At 56.4% G+C, this 16,861-nt stretch overlaps 4 protein-coding genes across 4 annotated transcripts; all 4 read left to right on the top strand.

Moving 5' to 3' along the window:
- Positions 1-367: 367 nt before the first annotated feature.
- Positions 368-2,278, top strand: LOC121664910 (avidin-like). Its single transcript, XM_042028602.1, is given in 5 exon segments — positions 368-519; positions 1,221-1,431; positions 1,843-1,934; positions 1,936-1,964; positions 2,034-2,278. Coding segments are annotated over 5 exon segments (438 nt in total). The 5' UTR covers positions 368-447; the 3' UTR covers positions 2,068-2,278.
- A 2,487-nt stretch (positions 2,279-4,765) lies between these two features.
- On the top strand, positions 4,766-7,017 carry LOC121665052 (avidin-like). Its single transcript, XM_042028913.1, has 5 exons — positions 4,766-4,961; positions 5,862-5,963; positions 6,067-6,280; positions 6,632-6,752; positions 6,834-7,017. The coding sequence occupies exons 1-5, from the start codon at positions 4,887-4,889 to the stop codon at positions 6,865-6,867; spliced, it is 546 nt and encodes a 181-aa protein (XP_041884847.1). The 5' UTR covers positions 4,766-4,886; the 3' UTR covers positions 6,868-7,017.
- Positions 7,018-10,959: 3,942 nt separating this feature from the next.
- Positions 10,960-12,615, top strand: LOC121665051 (avidin-like). Its single transcript, XM_042028912.1, has 4 exons — positions 10,960-11,046; positions 11,543-11,756; positions 12,167-12,287; positions 12,447-12,615. The coding sequence occupies exons 1-4, from the start codon at positions 10,975-10,977 to the stop codon at positions 12,544-12,546; spliced, it is 507 nt and encodes a 168-aa protein (XP_041884846.1). The 5' UTR covers positions 10,960-10,974; the 3' UTR covers positions 12,547-12,615.
- A 1,858-nt stretch (positions 12,616-14,473) lies between these two features.
- Positions 14,474-15,965, top strand: LOC121664971 (avidin-like). The gene is made up of 4 exons (XM_042028763.1): positions 14,474-14,545; positions 15,078-15,288; positions 15,385-15,517; positions 15,932-15,965. The coding sequence occupies exons 1-4, from the start codon at positions 14,474-14,476 to the stop codon at positions 15,963-15,965; spliced, it is 450 nt and encodes a 149-aa protein (XP_041884697.1).
- The last annotated feature ends 896 nt before the right edge of the window (positions 15,966-16,861 follow it).

Below are 16,861 nucleotides of genomic sequence, written 5' to 3'. Positions count from 1 at the left end.
TGGAACTAAAATAAATAACCAGTGTGTCTCTTGGGTATGTAATTACTGCCTTGTTATGCACCAGGTAACAAATCCAGTTTTTCTGGACAACTCCGTTATGGCTCAGTACACACATTCCCAATACCCTCCATGGTGTCCTACAGTCCCTCCTGTCACCATACCTGAGGCCTGACACGTGTCCTCTGCTGTGACCCTTCATGGCACAGAGTCCTCCTTTGCAACCCCCCCACCCCACCCCCGTCCTTGGGACCCCCACCTGGCCCAGGGGAACAGGATCCCATTCTACCTGGGGCAGTGGCAGGTTGCCCACCTCCCACCGGCTGTCCCTTGGCAGGAGGCCCGGCTTCGGCAGCCGCTGCCCGGCCACAGCCCCCTCTGCCATAAAAGGGGCCGGGCGGGCACGGGGGCAGCGCAGGCAGAGCTCGGGCACCGCACACGGCCACTGCCATGGGGACCCGGGGCTGCTGCCTGCTGCTCGCCCTGGCCCTGCTCGTGCCCTGGGACGCTGCATCCAGGAAGGCAAGGGCAGCTCTGGAGCCGAGTCTGGCCGTGCTGAGCCGTGCTGTGCTGCCCCGGGTGCAGGGTGGGGGTGAGGGGCTGCACACACTGGCTGTGCCATCCCTGCGGTGCACTGGGAATGGCCAAGGGGCTGCCTGCTCCCGCTGTGCTTTCTGGTGCCGTGCCGTGCCACTTCATGCTGTGCTGTGCTGCAATGTGCTGTGCCACACTGTGCTGTGCCACAGGCTGCTGTGCTGTGCTGTCCTGTGCCAGGCTCTGCCACCCCTGGGGCACAGTGTGCAGGGCTCACAGGGTTGCATGTTTTCACCATGCCATGCTCTGCTATTCTGTGACACCCCAGCACAGAGTGTTTGTCTGCTCTTGTTGCGTCCTGCAGTGCCATGCCATGCCATGCCATGCCACGCCATGCTGCAGTATCCATGACCAAGGAAGCTGCCAGCTCTGGCTGTGCTGTCCCTAGGGGTACTGTTGGTCGCCTACCCCTGCAACAGGGAGGTACCAGCTCTGCCCTGCCCCTGCCCTGCCCTGCCCTGCCCTGCCCAGGGAGGGAGAGGGGCTGTCCCAGATGGTGCCCATGAGCTGTTCCCAGCTGCCACACGGAGGGGCCATGCCATGGGACACACATCCCACTGCTTAGGGAAGCTGGGGGGGGAGAGGGAACTTGCACTGCCCAAGCCACCCACATGACTCCCGATCCCCAGTGTCACCTGCAGGGCCTGTGGAGAAATGAGCTGGGCTCCAATATGACCATCTTGGTCCTGAACACAGCTGGGACCTTCTCGGGCTCCTACCACACTGCGGTGGCAGCCACCAACAAGCAGATCCTGGTGTCACCCTTGCAAGGGGTCCAGCAGCATCCCAGTGCCAAGAGACACCCCCCCTTTGGCTTCACTCTGCAGTGGCAGTTCTCAGGTATGGCAGTGCCAGTGATCCTCTGCTCATGCTGGGAGGGGGGATCCCCCCAGCTGGTGCCTCAAATCCCCAGAGGAACCCCAGCTGTGGGCACAGGTTGGCCGCACACACTCACTCCTGCCATGGGAAGTGGTGGTGGGAGAGCTGTCTGTCTGTGGTGGGTGGCAGGGTTGTCTGGAAGAGGTGATGGGGGTGTCCATCTGTCTGTCCAAGTGGCATGGCAGGGCTGATGCCCAACTCTCTGTCCAGGAGATGTGGAAGTGATCCACCTGGCCAGGGAAGTCCATCTCTCTGTCCAGGGCATGTAGCAGGTGGTGTTTGCCTGTCTGTCTGCCAGGATCAGGTGGCCCAGGTTTCCCTGTCTCGAGGTGCAGGCCCTCACCTCCCTCTCCATCACTTGAACCTTGCCAGATTCCACCACTGCCTTTGTGGGGCAGTGCTTTGTGGATCACCGTGGGAAAGAGACCCTGGAGACCATGTGGCTCCTGCGGGAAGAGGTCCCTGTCACACAAGGACACCTGGAAAGCCACCAGGTGAGCTCTGCCCCTGCCATCTCACCCCACAGCCCTCCCTCCCATCCTGCTGACGCATCTTCCTCACAGAGTCGGCACTTCCATCTTCACCCGCATCAAGTGATGGGAACAGGGACCAGTGCTGCCTGCACCCTGCTGTCCTTCTGCATTTCCAAGCCTCTCCACAGTCCCAAGCTGGGCTCCTGACAAGGAAACACACCCTCACCTTGTCCAGCTTCTTCCCAGCACCTCCCAGCAACCTGCTGGTGGGGCTCCCCATTCCCACACTTGCTGCCCTCACACATGGAGCCAAATAAAACTTTCTCCACACGGCAGAGAGCTGTGTCCCTTGTGTCCCTGGGATACAAGCAGCCATTCTGTGGCCATGGGCAGAGCAAGGTGCTGGGAGGGGGAGCACAGGGAAGTGTTTTGGAGAGGCTGGGAAAGATGGGCTGAGGGACAGTAGCTGAGTAATTCTGCTTCCTGAGCATGGCTTCAGGCCTCAACAGGTGCCTTCTTGCCTGTGCACCCATTTGGGACATTGACAGGGGCCCTGAGGTGGGTGGCTCCAGGCAGCACACCCAGTGTGGGGCAGTAGGATACCGCACAGCTGAGGGTTGGGTGAAAGCTGCATGTGGGCAAGCCAGCACTCTCACCTGGCCTCATCCCGTGTCTCTGCACCCCACTCTGCCCCATCTTCCTGTCAAACTCCATTTCCAGCTGCTGCTCTGGATGGGAGTCTCAGTGCTGCATGCACATATGGGGGAGAGCTGGGTGCCAGCCCCCACAGAAGGGAATTTGGGGTGTTGGGGTGGTCCAAAGTCCAGACTGAATGCTGAAGGGACCAGGAGAGAGACCTGGGACTCCAGGCAGAGCTACTGGGCAGACTGGGTGGGTAAAACCAGATCCTGAAGGTGTACCTGTTGCATGTAGGCAGGTGTACAGTGTGCTTCCCATTGGCTGGCTGTCACCTTATCAGCCAGAGGGTGGAACAGGATACAGATCCTTTCTGGCGTTCAGATTCACAGGATGTTATCTGAACATTAAACTCTATTTTATCAGCTCCTTCGGACAGGAAACAAATCAAATAAGGGTACCATGCCCTTTTCACTGATCTAACACTTGACCTCACTAATCCACCATTTCGGCAGCCCATGAATTAGTTACCTAACCCATGAGGCACAGCTCCTAGCTCCTGCTCCTGAGCACCACAGGGAGAAGCTGTGTGGGCAGGGAGAGGTGCAAAGGGGGTGAAAGACAATGCTGCCTGTGGGCTGCAGGGCTGCTGGGGGAAGAGACTGCTGGATGGAGCAGGGACTTTGGGGCAGAAAGCACACAGTGTCCCGAGAAATTGTCAGGGCCTGTCTACCATCCTCTTCCTCTCACAGTGTGCCTGTCCTTCCCCAGCCTTCCTCAGCCTTTGCGCTTTTCCCTCGTTCCCTGCTGGGCTCTGGGGCTGCTCCCAGAGAGTGCACACACCTGAGACTCTCCAGGGTGTGCTTGTACTGACTGAGCACAACTGGTTGATGTGCCTGGTGGTCCAGCTTTTGGTCAAAAGTCACCCCTGCATCCTCATCCTCAGCCCTTCATCCTCACCCTTGCATCCTCATCCTCGCACCTGCATTCCACACAGAGCCCTCAGTTCATCCCCACTGATCCTTGGCACTGCCCTGGTCGTGCTGGGCTCATTCTGCTGCTTCCCCTCCCCACATGCCCACTGTGGCTGTCACCAGCACCACAAGCACCCAAAAGCTTCTCTGAGTGGTCTGTGAGGCTAAAGCCTTGGGACCCAGGAGGAAGTGGAGGGTGAGGCTGGGAGTCCCGCACAGTGGGGCACAGGGCGACTCAGAACCATGTTGGCCCAGGGCATAAGACTTGATTTTTGTCATTTCATTACCCCCACACCTGCAAATTCCCTGGCTCCTGGTTTCTCCTGAGAGGGCAGTCAGTAGTACACAGGATGATGCAAGCACTGTGCTTGCTTAATAGGGAAACTGAAAGTAAAACCAGAGAGTTTACAAGAAATCAGCACTGGAGGTGGCACCTCTTCTTTATCATAGTCTGTGATCATCAGCTGTCCTAACCATCCCACATCCTGTCCCTGACCTTGACGTGATCCTGCCCTTTTATTGCCCTTTAATTTGCCTTTTCCTCTTGCCTTAGGTGCTACCTGGGCTGCTCACCTCCAGCCTGCAGTGCCCTATTATGCAATAGCCTGCAATTTTGCAAACCTGAAAAAAAAAAAAAAAAGTGCCTTCCTATTGCTATTGGGGCAGGTTTGCTTCCTTCATCTTCCAAATCCCTGGACCCACTGAAGATCACCTGCTGTCCCTGCACACATACCTTACCCAGCCCTCATGACTCTCTGCTCTTCCGTCCATCCCCTGCCGTGACCAGAGGGTGCTTTAGGACACAACAGCTCCTGCAGGGCAGGATGGAAACAGCCCTCAACCTGTAGACATGGGACTAAAAACCCCCAGGCTGGGTGGCGTCAGTGGGCAGCCCCACGCAACCCCTCCTGCATCCCTATTTCTGCCTACTCCCATGTTCACCCCTGTTCCAGTGCCCATGCCTATGCCTATCCCTGCCTCCAATCCCTCATCCCTGCCCCGTCCCCATCCCTCCCACCCTTGCTTCCATCCCCATCCCTCTGTTCCGTCCCCATCCATGTGCATATCCCCCACCCCTCATCCTTGCCCCCATCCCCACCCCAATTCCCGTTCCCATCCCACCACAACCTACAACTCCTTCCCGCCCCCACCCCTGTCGCTGTCCCCGTCTCTGTTCCCTTTCCTGTCCCTATTCTACTCCCCTCCTCCGGTACCGCCCAGGGCTTTCCCGGAAAGCAGTGGCAGAGCCGAAAAATAAAAGTCTGTGAGTGAGTGGCACGGCGCTATTCGTTGCCGCCGCTGCATCCCGAGCTGCATCCTGAGCCGCATCCCGATGAGCCGCCGCGTCCTCTCCGTTGTCGCCCTGCCTGTAGCGGTGTCCTTGGCCGCGGTGGCGGAGGGCTTTCAGGTGGGAATTCCTGCTGGGATACACGCGCGGGAAACTCGGCTCCGGGAAAGTCGGCGTGGGAGCACGCCTGGGGGTCCCGGTGTTCAGGGAGGGACACGAGTGGGAGACTCACCGGAGGGTGGAATATGATCTGGGAGCTGCAGCGCTTGTTAGGGATGGGACACGTGTGGAAGACCCTTCTGCGGGGGGGAATACTCGGCAACAGGAGGATCCCCTGCTCCAGAGGGTATCCAGACCGGACCTCCAGCCGAGGCAGGTGAGGGAAGAGATGCTCCAGGGCTGTCCGTGTGCCTGGGAGGGATGTGCGTGGGAATTCCTTCCCTGGTGCAAGGGGCATGCATTTGGAAATCCTCCACTTCCCTCGTGGAGACTTGGAGGGAATTGGGGCGGGGGAAGCATGGGGACCCTGCCGCAGGGGGTGACTTGCCCCTGTCTCGGACGGCGTGGTGTGGGAGAGAACAGGCAGTGCTTGGAACTCCAGCCAGAGCCTTGCAGGTGGGATGTGCAGGGCTCTGGCTGAGACTGAGCCCACCGTGGACCTGAGGGCTGTGCCCATCCCAGTGGGCTTCCCTGTCGTGCTGTATGTATGCTGAGCACAGCACAGGTCCCCACAAACACGGGCAGATGCGCCCTGGACTCACACAGCTCACCTGCCAGGGCTACAGCAGGGGTCCTGCCCAGGTTCCTGCCTGTCCAGGGCTCCCATCTTTCACTTTTCCTCTTCACATCCCCGCTTTGCTTGGCTTACCCCAGCTTTTGGCCCCCTTGACATGGCAGAGATAGCAGCAACTTTATAAATCATGTCTTTTAAAAATGAATGCTAGAGCACTCACAGGACTCCAGCAACACTCTGCAGTGCCACCATCCACAGCCTGACCTGTGTTTTTGTTCTCTTCCAAGCTCTTCTGCCAGAGAGGTGATGACCCTGAGAAGAAAAAGGCCAGCGAGAAAGAGGAAAAGGCAGCCACAAGCAGCCAGTGGAAAAGCACAAGGAATATCAAGGTGAGTGCCCGCACCCTGTGGGCACTGGGGGCTGTGGGCAGGGGGCTCAGCCTGCAAGGGCTGTGTACAGGCAGCCCCCAGGGACACGTCTATTCATTCCCAGCCGTGCAACCTGACTGGCTGGTGGAAGAATGATCTGGGCTCCAAAATGCATGTATTCAACGTTGACAACAATGGAACCTTCTCTGGGGAGTACCACACCGCCGTGTCAAGTGCCAAGAGCCCCATCCAGCCATCCCCCCTGGTTGGCTCCCAGCACCTGGATAAGGATGAACAAGACACCTTTGGCTTCACGGTCAACTGGAAGAAGTTCTCAGGTCTGTAGCTGCATGACAGCTGTTGTTGGATGGGGTAGTGGGATGGAGAGGGGAGCTCAGGCAGGTCCCAGTGCCCATTCCAATCCTTCTGTTCTCTCTCCTGTCCCCTGTCTCTCCTTCCCCGATCTCTCCCCACTCTGGATGGTGTCAGCAGACAGCAGGACACCTCCCAAAACAATGTTTGAGTAAGGCAGCACAGGGGCTTGCTTCGACAACATCTGTGGTACACAAAATTTCCCTGCAAATACAAGGATCCACACGGGCTCCACAAGCATTAAACCCATGGATGCTTGTGAAGCTCCAAAATCAGCTGGGGTCCTGTTGGGATGCTAATAGCCACCACTGCTTTAGACTCCACAGCTGTCTTTGTGGGCCAGTGCTTCAATGGGGCTGATGGGAAGGAGGTCCTGCACACCTCCTGGTTGCTGCGGGAGAAAGTCGACTCGGAGACAGATGACTGGAAAGCCACCAGGTGAGCCAAGGTACCCCCAAACCATCTGGTATCCCTACCCTGCTACTGGCTGGGCACCAATGAGCTACTGCTTCCCCACAGGATTGGCCGCAACACCTTCACTCGAATGAGCTGAAAGGGGGGAGAAGCATCTTGTTCTAGCCACACTTGGGAGACAGTAGTCCCCTCAGCAGGATCAGCATGTACTAGCATGTCCTGATGTTACCAGCTCTGGAGGAAGATATATCAAAGAACACCAAATAAAATTAAAGATATTTAAACACAACCTTGTGCGGTCTGTGGATATGTCCTGGAAAAGCTGGGCTAAAACGTGGTGGTGGGTGGGTGTGGAATGAAACCCTCATTCCCTTATTCTGGGAAGAGACTGGTCCTAAGGAAGCCCCTTTTCCAGACCAAACAGGATGGTGTATCCCCAAAGTATCCCTCTGACACGTAGTGTGACCAGCAGTCCCTCTTTCCTGTTGAAGGTCAGGGAGGGTAGGCTGGGGAACTCTTCTGCATCCCAAAAACCTGGCTGGGGGGGCCGCTGGCTCTGACACTGCCCTCAAGCAGGCAGGTGACTGGTCTCAGCTGTGTCCACACTCCTGAAAAGTGCCAAAGGCTGCTCTGTACCAGCCACACAGGGACAGTAGCTGCAGTACATCCAGCCCAAAATTCTTCCTAGGAAACATGTGATTTACTGGAAAAGCCATGACCAGCAAATTCAGCCTCAAATCTCTGCCCAGTGGATTATGTGACTGACTGAAACGGGCAGTGCCTGTGCTGACTTGGGCACCCCTCCAAGGCAAAGCAAATGATTTCCAGGAAATCAGCTCTGGATCTGAATCTGAGCTTAGACCCTGTGTCTTTCATTCTCAAAATAACCTGGGACAGTGCTGCATGCCCTGAGCATACTGCCTGGGATTTGACAAACTTAAAAATAGAACCGAGCTGCTGGGGCTGCCACTTCCCACTGCTCCCCTGGTTTTTCTCCCGTGAATGCTGCACGTGGGAGAGCTTTACTAACAGCACCTATGGCTTTAGTAAGTTTGCCTGCCCTGGATTTTCATCTGCCTTGTTGCACACTTGCATGTGGTTTGCTCCTCACGTCTTTCTCCTTGGCATTCATCTTCCCCGTCTAAAGTGGTGCTGCTCTTCCCTTCTCAGTGCCTTGCTGGCATTTCTCCAGCTTTTTCAGTTCCCTTACAGCCTTTCTGACCAGAAAGCCTTTACACCAGCTCTCTGCTATGCATGTATGTATCCACACAACCTTTTACATGCTTTTAGAGGAGGCTGAGAATTGGGAAAGTGAGGGGCAGAGGGACCACTGGACTCTGCTCTCACCTGAAGCATGTCCAGCTCAGCATTGAGGCACCTGCTAAGCCTTCAGCCTCACTGCATGCATCCTCTAGACCTTGTTATTGCCTTCATGCCAACATTTCCCCAGGGCAGAGCTCTCCAGAGATTGTGCAGCATTCCCAGGGTACTTCAGCAAGGCATCGATGCTGACCCCAACTGGAGCATCCTGCAAACCCCGGTAGGCAGACACCGTGCCTGTGAGAGGTGGGGTGGGTGTGAGCTGGCAGAGATGTTTGCAAGGCCAGTCCCTTTATGAGGGCACCCAGCTAAGCTGCAACACATCCCTGGCACCCCTCAGATATGGGGTGACAGGACATAGGACATGGTGTGCCAGAGGTGCCTGCAGACATCTGGGAGTGGCTAAAGGTGGGGATGTTTCCTCGTGCACATTCAGCATCCGCCAGATCTGGGTTTTATCCAGCTGCAAACCTGCTCACGGTGCTGGTCTGCAAACCCAGCACCATTTGTTTTCATCTATCACGGCCTCATCAGCAAGACAAATGTGAGCAGGGCTTCCCCTTCAGCCCTGCTGCAGACCCTGAGAGGAAAACCCACTATTTCTGCTGCATGGCAAGCCTTGATCAAGGTCATTCACACACTGTGGATGCCTCCAGGGGCAGGGGGAGCTGGCAGAAGCAGGAGGCACCTGCAATCACACGGACATCTGTGTGGCACAGGTGCTCGTGCACACAGTGTATCAGTTAAATAAAAACCTTGAAAAATTAATTTATTAGGATCTTGGCATGGGGTGATGCTTGCATAAGGATCAAATCCCTTCAAGCAGATAGTCACTGTTAGAATGGAGAAGGAGTTTCCACTGCAGGGGTCACCCGGCACTTCCATGTCTTGACCACATATGGAAAACTGTCCTACACAACCGTTTCTGCGGGGACTGCTCCTGTCGACCGTTTACAGATGTCTCAACACTGAACATCATGGTGCCCAACATCTCAGTGCAGCTGCTGATCCACCCAAGCAGATGGAGGGAGGGAGCTCCCAGGTCACTCGTGGGACTCCATGGCTGGTGGGTTTGGGTGTGTGCCCAAGCAAAACCCAGTACCATGCCACTCTGCAGAGATGACAAAAGAGGAAATTTGATTTTCAAGCCACAACTTCACTGGTGAGTGAGGACACATAGCTGCCATCCCCTCCACTGTTTCTGCGCGGTCCTCTGGTCAGGACCACGCATTGCACTCTGCTCTTCTACCTCTCTCCATGGCCCTGCTCTAGCTGCAGCCTTGCCAAGCGCAGACTGCCATCCTGAGAGAATGGAGGAGCTCCTTAGTTACATTCTCAGCCCTTCCTTGGGCTGGTTCAGAACTAGGGCACCCTCCCAGATGTGTTCTGCCTCCCCATCCTACAGCTGAGTTAATCACATTTGTCAGTAAAACCCTTTGTGTGGATGAGGGCATATCCCACACCTGTTCAAGGTCCCAGCAGGACAGCAGGCTGGGGAGGGGGAAAGGCTGACCCACAAGCAGCCTTTCCCACTGACAAACTGGCTGCCTAATAGGGACAGCCCCATCTCAGCACCATCTCGTCCCATCCCTTCACAGACCGCAGACTTCATCACCTCCTCCTCAGGCCAATGCTTCATAGATGACAGGAAGGAGATACTGAAGACCACATGGATCATTCAAGATGAGGCTGACATGCTCGAGGATGACTGGAAAGCCAGTGGGTGGGCTGCAGGGCGCTTGCCTATCCTGGGGCTGCACCTGTTGGTGCTGCATGGAGTCCATGGGGGAGTGCTGAGCCCTGGGTGCTGGGAGCCAGCTGGGCAGCAAGCAAAGACAAGGGGTGTCAAGATCCCAAAGGCTTTTGGAGCAAGTCCCCAGGATGAGAGTTGAATACATCTCTGTAATTTTTTTTATTAAAAACGAAGTGCAATTTGAACACTGGATCCTGCTCCCTGAGGAAGAGGAGAGCGGGTTTCCTTGTCTTCAGGCCCAGGAAAGATGAGAAGGATTGTGAAAGCAGATCTCATCCCTTGTGCTTGGGCAGCCCATGATCCAGACACAGCCAGATGCCACCTCTGTCTTCCCCTGCAGCATTGGCAGTGACACATTCACCTGTTTAGGGCGATGTCTTAGAGGATGTGTCTGTCCCTGGGCCAATGCCAGGCAGTCTGAGCACCCCCATTACAGTCTTGCACCATCAGGAGCCCCTTGGGAAGGGTCGGACAGGGCCCTGCCCACCCTCAAAGCATCATGCATGTGGCAAGGTTTAGGGAGGCACCGGGCACAGGACATACCCTCCCACAGGGACAAGCAAATTTTAATGTCTACATATCCTCCAGGAAAGCCCTTCTGCACTTGGAAAAATTATTGATTCAACAGTTCCTACTACAGCGACAGTCTTAGGTCCCAAACCCAAGGAAAGCCCAGCACAGCCAGGACGAAAAACAGTTTAGAAAGAGCAGCAGACTCTTACAGTGCCGGAGGGGACGGTCACAGGGGTGAGCCCCTGCTGGCAGACACATGGTGATGTCAGTAGAGCGGAGCAGAGCTGGCCGGACTGCTCTTGCTGCAGCCTTTAGGTGCAGTATTTAGGTGGCAGCACTGGGTCGGTGGCAGTGGGACAGTGTCAGGCCGTGCCCGCCCCCAGGGCTCGGGCACTGAGCAAGGAACGGGTCGGCAGAGCCTCTTGGACAGTGGATGTGTAAATCATCCCCACCTCCGTGCACAGCCGTGCTCACCGCAGCGTTCCTCCAGCGCTGCCCAGGTCACGCAGACCCCCTCAGCTCCCCTGACCTGGGCACGCTGACATCAGGACACTCACGCCGCAGCTGCCAGCCGTCATGGCTCCGGTTACAGCCCTATAAAGGGGTTTGGGATGCAGGGCAGGGAGGGAGCTGAGCCGGGCATCGCACGGCCCCGCAGCCATGGGGAGCGGCGCTTTCATCCTGGTCCTCGCCGTGGCCCTGGCAGAGAGTATTGCTCCTGCAGAGAGGAAGGTACAGGGATGGGTGACAATGGGAGCGCGGCAGACATGGCACTGGGATGCAGGAGTTCTCTCTTAAATGCCATTTTAGGCTTAGACAAGCAGGAGAGCTCTGCAAGCACCGAGTCCAGGCAGAGGGCAAGGTATCCCTGGATCACCCTCAGCCACCTGGTACCACCTCCAGAAAGATTTGTTCCCACAAGGGAACCATGCACAGGGCATTCCATCCCTCGGGGTTTGTGCCTGGGAGCACCATGCATGTGGCACCCCCTTCCATGGGGTCTGTGTCTGGGCATACCGCGCATGCTGCAGGGCTGGGACATTCTGGCCTTGCTCCACCATCCTCTCAGCAGCCAACAGCACTCTGGGGCAGCATTTCCCCAGACTGGGATTAGGGATGGCCATGTCCTGCACTCACAGCAGGGCTCGTGGCTCCTGGTGTGGGGCAGCAGCAGGGATGGGGTCCCTCTGTGTGTGGGGACAGAGAGCATGTGGCTGTATTCCTTCAGTGCCAGCTTAACGGACTGTGGAGGAATGACCAGGGCTCACTGATGGAGATTTCAGCATTGAGGGACAACGGGGACTTCGAGGGACAATACCTCACACGAGTCACCCTCTCTGGGGGCTGTGCCCAAATCTCCCCCCTGAAGGGTGCTCAGCAGCAGCTTGGAGAGGAGGGCTGGTCCACTTTTGCCTTCACTGTGCGCTGGGACAAGTTCTCCAGTAAGTGCTGGGACACCTGGGGATGGCATGGCAGTATCAATGGGAGCCACACATGCAGACAGTGGCAATTTTCTTTTGCCAGGAATTCAGCTGGGTGCTGCTTTGGTGCAGCTAAGCAGCAACACCTGCAGGATGTGGGGCTAAGGAGCAATGCTGGGCTTGGACAGGGCAGCCCCTCCTCACCCAACATCTTTGGGGTGACCACAGTGGGTTCAGACCCTGTTAGCGCAAGTGGGATGTGGTGCTACAGATCCTGCCTTGTCCAAGGGAGCCACAAAGAAGGGCGGGGCCCCCCAGCATGGTTTGGTGGTTGTGTGGCCATTGGAGCAGGAACACAGCTGTGTCTGGCAGGGCAGTGGGGAATGGCAGCCAGTTTCCCCGTGGATCTCCCAATAAGCGCTTCCTCCCAGATGCCACCACCGCCTTCGTGGGGCAATGCTTTGTGGATGCAGGTGGAAAGGAGACTCTGACCACCATGTGGCTCCTGCGTGAAGCTGTCGGATCCCTTGAGGAGGACTGGAAAGCCACGAGGTAGTGGTGGGATACGGGGGACACTAATCCCACAGAGGTGTCCTCGCTTGAGGAAAATTGGGGTGCATTTAGGGACACCCCATCACTGCTGTGAGCACTGGCAGCTCTGAGTGGGCAGTGTCTGTGGGTCATCCCACAGGAACTCTCAACTTCTCACAGGGTGGGCAGAAATGTCTTCACACGCAAACGCACCACAAAAGGAAAGATCCTGCCGAGTTTGTCCCCTCCCTGTGAAGATGTGTCTTCGTCAGCCCAATGATGAACCTGACCCCTCAACAAGGCAAGAAAAACCTGACTCCCAAATGAGAATAAAATTTAAAAATCATCAGCTGTGGTTGCCTTTTTTTAAAGTCTGTCCCTGATACACCTTCTGTCCCCAAAGATACCCCTGCTGAGGTGAGGTCTCACCACTGCACTTCCCCAGGGATGTCTGCATGTCTCCCTGATCCCATCCATCCGCCTTCCCGGGCTCATTTCCCATCTCCTCTAAACCCAAACTTCCACCCTGTGTCATCATTTCCTGCCTGCCTGATGGTGGCAGAACTGGCACCAGCATCCTGAATCCAGCTCACTTCCTTGTGGTGCCTTCACATCCATTCCCACCAGACCCCTTCCAGTACTGGGGCTCCATGCTCTGTAGAGTTGGGCAATGGAGGCAACTTTATCAGTAGATTTGAGATGTTGATTAAGCACTTCCTTTGTGCTGTCCAGCAGCCCAAGTAAAATGTGCATAAGTTAAAGTCCTCATCCCATCCCATCCCATCCCATCTCATCCTTTACCATCCCCTGGGTTACACTCAGGGATTTTCCCCTTCTCTGCCACTGAATTTTGGCAGTGCCACTCTATTGGCCTCTGCAGACACCTGGCAGACTTAGCCAACTCTTTCGACACAAAGCTTTTGGCAGGTCTGTGGGTGAAGAGGAAGCCTCTTGCGGAAGTGTTACAAAAATATCCCAGCCTGAGGGATAACAGCACCGTGGCCACACAGTCCATCAAGCCTGGCCCAGCTCTAGCAAAGCTGCAGCACGGTGCCATGAAGTGGAGGGATGTCTGCCACCACCCTGGGATCTCTAACAAGGTGGCTTGTCCCTGCCAAACAGCACAGAAAGGCAGGAGGTGGTGTCAGGCCAAAAGAACAGACTGTGCCACCCAGGATGAGAGCAAGAAGATCCCCAGGAGAATTTTTTTGAGCCCCTGTGATAGGCCATGAGTTTGGGACTGAAAAAGACAACAAGGAGGAGGGATGTGTTAGGAGAGAAGTGTTTTCTGCTCGGCCCAGCTTTTGAGGCTACCTAGATGAGAGAGAGATGTGCTGAGCACAGGGTGCCAGGGTGTGCCAGGGCTAGTGTGGTCACTAAGAAGTGCCACCCCAAAGGGGCACTCCCCTGCCCCCAATTTGCACACTGCATCCCTCCCAACATCCCCTGCCCCAAACACAGCTTGTGTTGGAAACAGCAGGTGTTGATTCAGGCTGAATCCCACCAGAATTTTCAGCAACCACAGCCATATGCCTGCTCCAGGCATCACAGCAAAGGGATGGCTCAGGAGCACAGGGACAGTGCCCACTGCATTTTGTACATCAGAGGTCCTTTAGGGCAGAAAATACAAGGAAGAAGTGTGAATACGGCGCTGGTTATCATGTTCTGTGTGTTTAGCAAACACACTTGCTGGGACCTCAGTAATGCTGCTGCAGTTACTTCTTCCTCTAACTCTCATAAAAGTAAAAGCAAAAGTCTCAAAATCAGCAGCTGATACCCAGAAGAGGCTGGAGAAAAGTTTTTGTTTCTGAAATGAGTGAGCCTTCCCTCTCACGCAGCGCTTCAGGATGCTGGTCTAGCAGTGGCACCAGTAAAGCAGGAAGGAGGTGAATGTTGAAATAGGTGGTAATTTCCAGCCTTCGTGCATGGGAGGCAGATTCCCAAAGAAGGTGTTGATTTCCAGGCTACTATAGGGCCTTATGAAAAGCTTGTACTCCCATCCCTCTGCACAGCCGTGTTTATGGCTGTGTTCCTTCAGCGCTGACCAGGTCATGCAGACCTTCTCACCTCCCTTGCCTGTCCCGGGCACCCTGACATCAAGCCATTCATCTCACAGCTGCCATCCTGGTGCTGGTGGGGCTCCAGTTACAGCCCTATAAAGGGGGGCGGGCTGCAGGGCTGGGGGAGCTCTTAGCAGCCTTGCAGCCATGGGGAGAACTGCTTTTGCCCTGGTCCTCGCCCTTGCCCTGGCAGTGTGTGTTTCCCCCGTGGAGAGGAAGGTATGAGGAGACGTGACAGTGGGGATGTGGTGCTGACACCCTGCTAGACCCCAAATTCTGCTGCTGGGGCATCATAACTCAACAGGGAGACAGGGCTGGGCTGCTGGAACTGGTGGGAACAGCACTGTGCAGCGCTGATGGAAGCTGTGACAAGGTTGGGAGGAAGGGACTGCTCCTGCAAGGACGCTTTTCATTCCAGGAAATCATTCAGAGGAAGGCAAACAGAGCCATACCACAGATAGCTCCTGTTTTCATCCCTTGAGTGTAGGAAAAGCAGCACACCTGCTGCTTTAGCATGGGGGGACCCACTCCCTCTTGGGTGGGTGGAACCGTCCTGGACAGCGGCTGAGCTGAAGGCAATCGGTGCTCAGACACGACGCTCGCACTGAGGTGGCAATGCCAGTGGCTCATCAGGTCCGCGGCACACCACTCAGTGCTGCAGACATCTCTGGGCAGAGCCAGGGTGAAGGGGTGGGAGCAGGATGCCCCCCTCCCTGCCTGGGCACTCCAACCCACAGCACTGGCCTTGCAGTGTCTTCTCTCCGGGTCGTGGCGGAGTGACACCGGCTGCCGGATGGTTGTGTCCACCCTGGACAAGGACAACAGATTCTCCGGTTTTTACCTGCCGGGACCTGCTGCTGGCCACGTGGAACTCCTCACCTCACCACTGGAGGGCTCCCAGCAAGACACAGGGCTGGTCCCACAGCCCACCTTCTACTTCACCGTGAACTGGCGGCTCCGAGGTAGGCAGCAAGGGCCATCATCCTGTAGCAAGGATGCCAGCAGGACACAGGGTGACCTTGTCACTGCCTGACTCACATCACCTTAAACCCTTCCAGACTCAGAGGCTGCCCGGACAACTGTCTTCCTGGGCCAGTGCTATGTAGACACCAACAGGGAGGAGACCCTGCATGCCCTGTGGCTCCTACGAGAGGTGGCTGACAGTCCTGATGAGGACTGGAAAGCCACACGGTGAGTGCTGGGTCCCAGCCACTGCTCTGCCAGGGTCTCCTGCATCTCAGGCTGGAGAAGGGAGAAATCCCACAGGGTGAAGCATGGGAGGACCGTGAGGGTGAAATGGATTTGTCACCAGTGGTGTGCAAGGGCTAAGGAGCATCCGTGTATGATCTACTCCTGCATGCCAGATGTGCCTCAGTGTGGGGGATCCCAGGATGGGGTCTGGCCAAAGTGGGGTCCCCTCCAGGACCATCTTTTCACTCTCCACAGCAGGGAAAGAGGAGGAAAAGATGCCAGCACCTGGCACAGCCTCTGCTAAAGGGTATTTGAACCTGTAGTACCCCAGTCAACCACACAATGCCCCCCTTGGTTTTCCCTCTGTACCCTCCACAGCATACATGATCCCATCTGATTTGGTGTTTTCTGCAGGATTGGCACCAGCATCTTCACACGGATCAAATAACGGCAAGTGGGGAAATCCTGCAGGCTCAGGACGGCCGTGGGTCAGCGCTTCCCTGGACGGGCTCTGCCCGCACCGACATGCTGCACTTAGGCAGCTCTCAGCCCAGAGGCTCATGCTTTCTTAGGCAAGCTCACCAGATGCAAAATAAAGGGTTTCTGTGGGTCTGCAGGGTTTGGCTCTGTTTTCTGCCCTGACTCAAACTCGTGGGGTTTGTCTCACCCAGCAGCCACCCTCCCACAGGGAGGCTTCATGCTACAATGCTGAGGGCAGCAGCGTCCCTGGGGATGGGGGCTGCCCCGGCTCCCCTCCCTGGCAGGGTGCAGCAGTACTGTGCTTGCAAATCTGATGCCGTGCTGTGGCTAACATGGCCCTAGGGGTCACTCCCAGATGTCCCTAGAGATGGGGGACAAGCCGGGCTGTGGCCAGAGAGAAGGAAAAGGCACAGCCCCAGTGTGCTGCCACGGCCAAGTAGTGCGGAGCCCTCCTCATGTGAGCGAAGCAGAGGAAGCTCTCGGGCGCCCGAACGCACGGGGCCGCTGCAAATGACTCTGGCAGAGCTGTCAGCCTCCGGTTCCCAGCCCCAGCGGATGTGCAGCGGTGGCAGGCTGCCAGCTGCCCTCCCATCCCAGGCCTGGGGAAAGCTCCCAAATGCCCCTCCCCAAGAGTCCTTTCTGCACGGCTGTGTCCCCTGAGTAATCCATGGGGGTGTGTCTCCAGCCAGGACCCTGATGTCCATGCAAGTCAGGGAAAGAGAAGAGGGGAAGGCCACATCTGGCACTGGCTGGCCTGTTTTAGGCATCACAGTTCGACCTCTCTGTTTTCTGCCTTAGACACTTTGCCAAAGTGGTCCCAACATGACCCTTGGGGGTTCAGCAGGCCCAGGGCCAAGATGCCCA

The sequence above is a fragment of the Corvus kubaryi genome, unplaced genomic scaffold (assembly GCF_017639235.1).
Source record: "Corvus kubaryi isolate FWS band 111438036 unplaced genomic scaffold, C.kubaryi_AGA036_p1.0 37308, whole genome shotgun sequence".
NCBI lineage: Eukaryota > Metazoa > Chordata > Aves > Passeriformes > Corvidae > Corvus > Corvus kubaryi.
Note: the sequence above shows the minus strand (reverse complement) of the source record. Positions and strands in the feature narration are given on the sequence as shown.